Consider the following 2,261-nt stretch of genomic DNA (forward strand, 5'->3'; position numbering starts at 1 on the left):
AGCAACCCTAGATGAACACTATTCTGAGAACTCTTATAATAGTATGTATCAATGGTTTTCAAATGCAAATCCTTGGATAGATAGAAAGAGTGCTGTCTAGGAATCCTTGAGGAATAGTCTCTGTTCTCAGCGATTTCAATTTAGTCAGTAGCAACCCTATATGAACACTATTCTGAGAACTCTAATAATAGTATGTATCAATGGTTTTCAAATGCAAATCCTTGGATAGATAGAAAGAGTGCTGTCTAGGAATCCTTGAGGAATAGTCTCTGTTCTCAGCGATTTCAATTTAGTAGGTCTGGAGAGAATTTTTATAGAATTCCACATGGATGATTCTGACATGGGTGACTTGGGGCCTTAATTACACAGTGCTTTGACCCATTAACTTGTCTATGTTTCTTTTATCAAAGTTAAAGCACTGCAAAGTTCTATGCTGTTCAGAACCGGTAAATGTAAAATAAATGTTTCCAGGAAAATAAATGTATCTATAAAACAGTTACACTGTTTTTTTACAAGTACAATGACACTTATTATTCAAAAGCTTACCCTTAGGCACAGGAAGAAACTGTGAGGCAGTGCTTCTGAAAACACAGGACATGCACTTACAACACTATGGCAGAAAACAATATGCTATCCAAAACGATTTTACATGATAAGGCTATTTTACATGGTACATGGGCATACACTAAATAACATTGAATCACACGAGGTACTATCTTAGCTTTCAATTCTCGCCACATTTCTCCTATACCTCTCTATCATTGCTTATCTCATTTTAAAACATAGCACATAGCACACAGCACACAGCCTTTGCTTATGCAGTTGCCACCACTGCATTGTTCAGGGCCACCATTCACTTAACACAAGTGATGCTGAGTTTTCATATGAGAGTGAGTCAGATAAAAAGAGAGCGAATCTAAACAAAACAATGGAAAATGAATGAAAACACTGCAAAAAAAATGTTAAGGGGAGCTGTAATAACAAGTTTGGGAAATACTATTGTGTGAGGTGTTACCATAGGTAGCAACCAAAGTCCTCTCTCTCTCTCTGTCTCTCCTCTCTAACTCTCTCTGTCTCTGTCTCTGTCTCTCTCTCTCACACACACACACACACACACACACACACACACACACACACACAGAGAGAGAGAGAGTCAATAAATATGAAAAGGATAATGAATGCCACAACATATTTGTCTGAAGATGTACAATGAAAGGCCTATTACACCACTTGGCATAGCTACCAAACAATGAATTCCATGATGTGACAATTAATGCTTTTGCAATTTTTACATAACTAAAAAAAATAATAATCCCCATCTGACTTTATATATTGGAAATATACTTATGCTGTCTTCTGCAAGCCAAGGAAATTATCATTATGTAATTTATTTGACACACCTTATAATCCTTGGGTCTGCAACAGCTGAGATGAACATGATCTGGAAAAGGTTATACAAAACAAAGACAAACACACAATATCAGAAAGGCAAAGGACTGGCTCCATCTTTGATTCTTACCATCAACAACATTCATTTAATACAGTCCACTCATCAGATTTCAGAAACACTTTAAAATCTTTCAACAGGGCCAGGCATGGTGGTGCATGCCTTTAATCCTAGCACTGTGAGGCAGGTGGATCTCTGTGCGTTCAAGGCCAGCCTGGTCTACTTAGTGAGTTCCAGGCCAACTGGGGCTACAGAGAGACCCTGTCTCAAAAAAAACCAAAAAAAAAAGTCCTTCAACAATGTTATAGAAACCAAGACGGCAACCCAGAAAGTTAAAATTTGTATCAAGTCTTCAGCAGTTCAGTGATTTCACAAATGCTACTACCATTAGAATAGGAAATATCTAATTATAGAGAGACACAGACAGAAATAATTTGTCTTTGGTAAACCACTTTGCACAAAACGAATGATTATTAGTTGCTAATTGAGCTGATCATGAACTTTTCTTTGTATATTGTAGTGGCATAAAGTATATACAGACTTTGTTCTTTGTTGACAAGTGGTTCCTACACTATTATGTGTTTCAGACCCCAGTACTGACTCTATGACTCCTGACATTTTACTTAAGCTTTAAAGTACAGATTCCTAATCTGTCTAATGTCTATATTTCATAATATTGCTTCAAAGATTGCTAGATATTCCTGTAAATGTTAACTAATGTTAGACTAAAATAAAACTAAAGGCACAAATGTAAATGTTACCATTACCATCATCAATATCAAATTCTACCTCAAAAGAAGCCTGGGTTCAAGTT

General features: G+C 36.4%; 1 protein-coding gene across 3 annotated transcripts in view; it reads right to left on the reverse strand.

Annotated features, from left to right (window-relative positions):
- Positions 1-2,261, reverse strand: part of LOC103750585 (spermatogenesis-associated protein 6) — a 60,514-nt gene that overhangs the window by 30,421 nt on the left and 27,832 nt on the right. For all 3 annotated transcript variants that reach the window (XM_029556434.1, XM_017803348.2, XM_029556435.1), the window contains one exon: positions 1,401-1,441. In XM_029556434.1, the coding sequence (XP_029412294.1) occupies positions 1,401-1,441 (41 nt within the window). The remainder of the gene's footprint in view (positions 1-1,400; positions 1,442-2,261) is intronic.

Source organism: Nannospalax galili, unplaced genomic scaffold, assembly GCF_000622305.1.
Source record: "Nannospalax galili isolate Female #2095 unplaced genomic scaffold, S.galili_v1.0 scaffold1987, whole genome shotgun sequence".
Lineage (NCBI taxonomy): Eukaryota > Metazoa > Chordata > Mammalia > Rodentia > Spalacidae > Nannospalax > Nannospalax galili.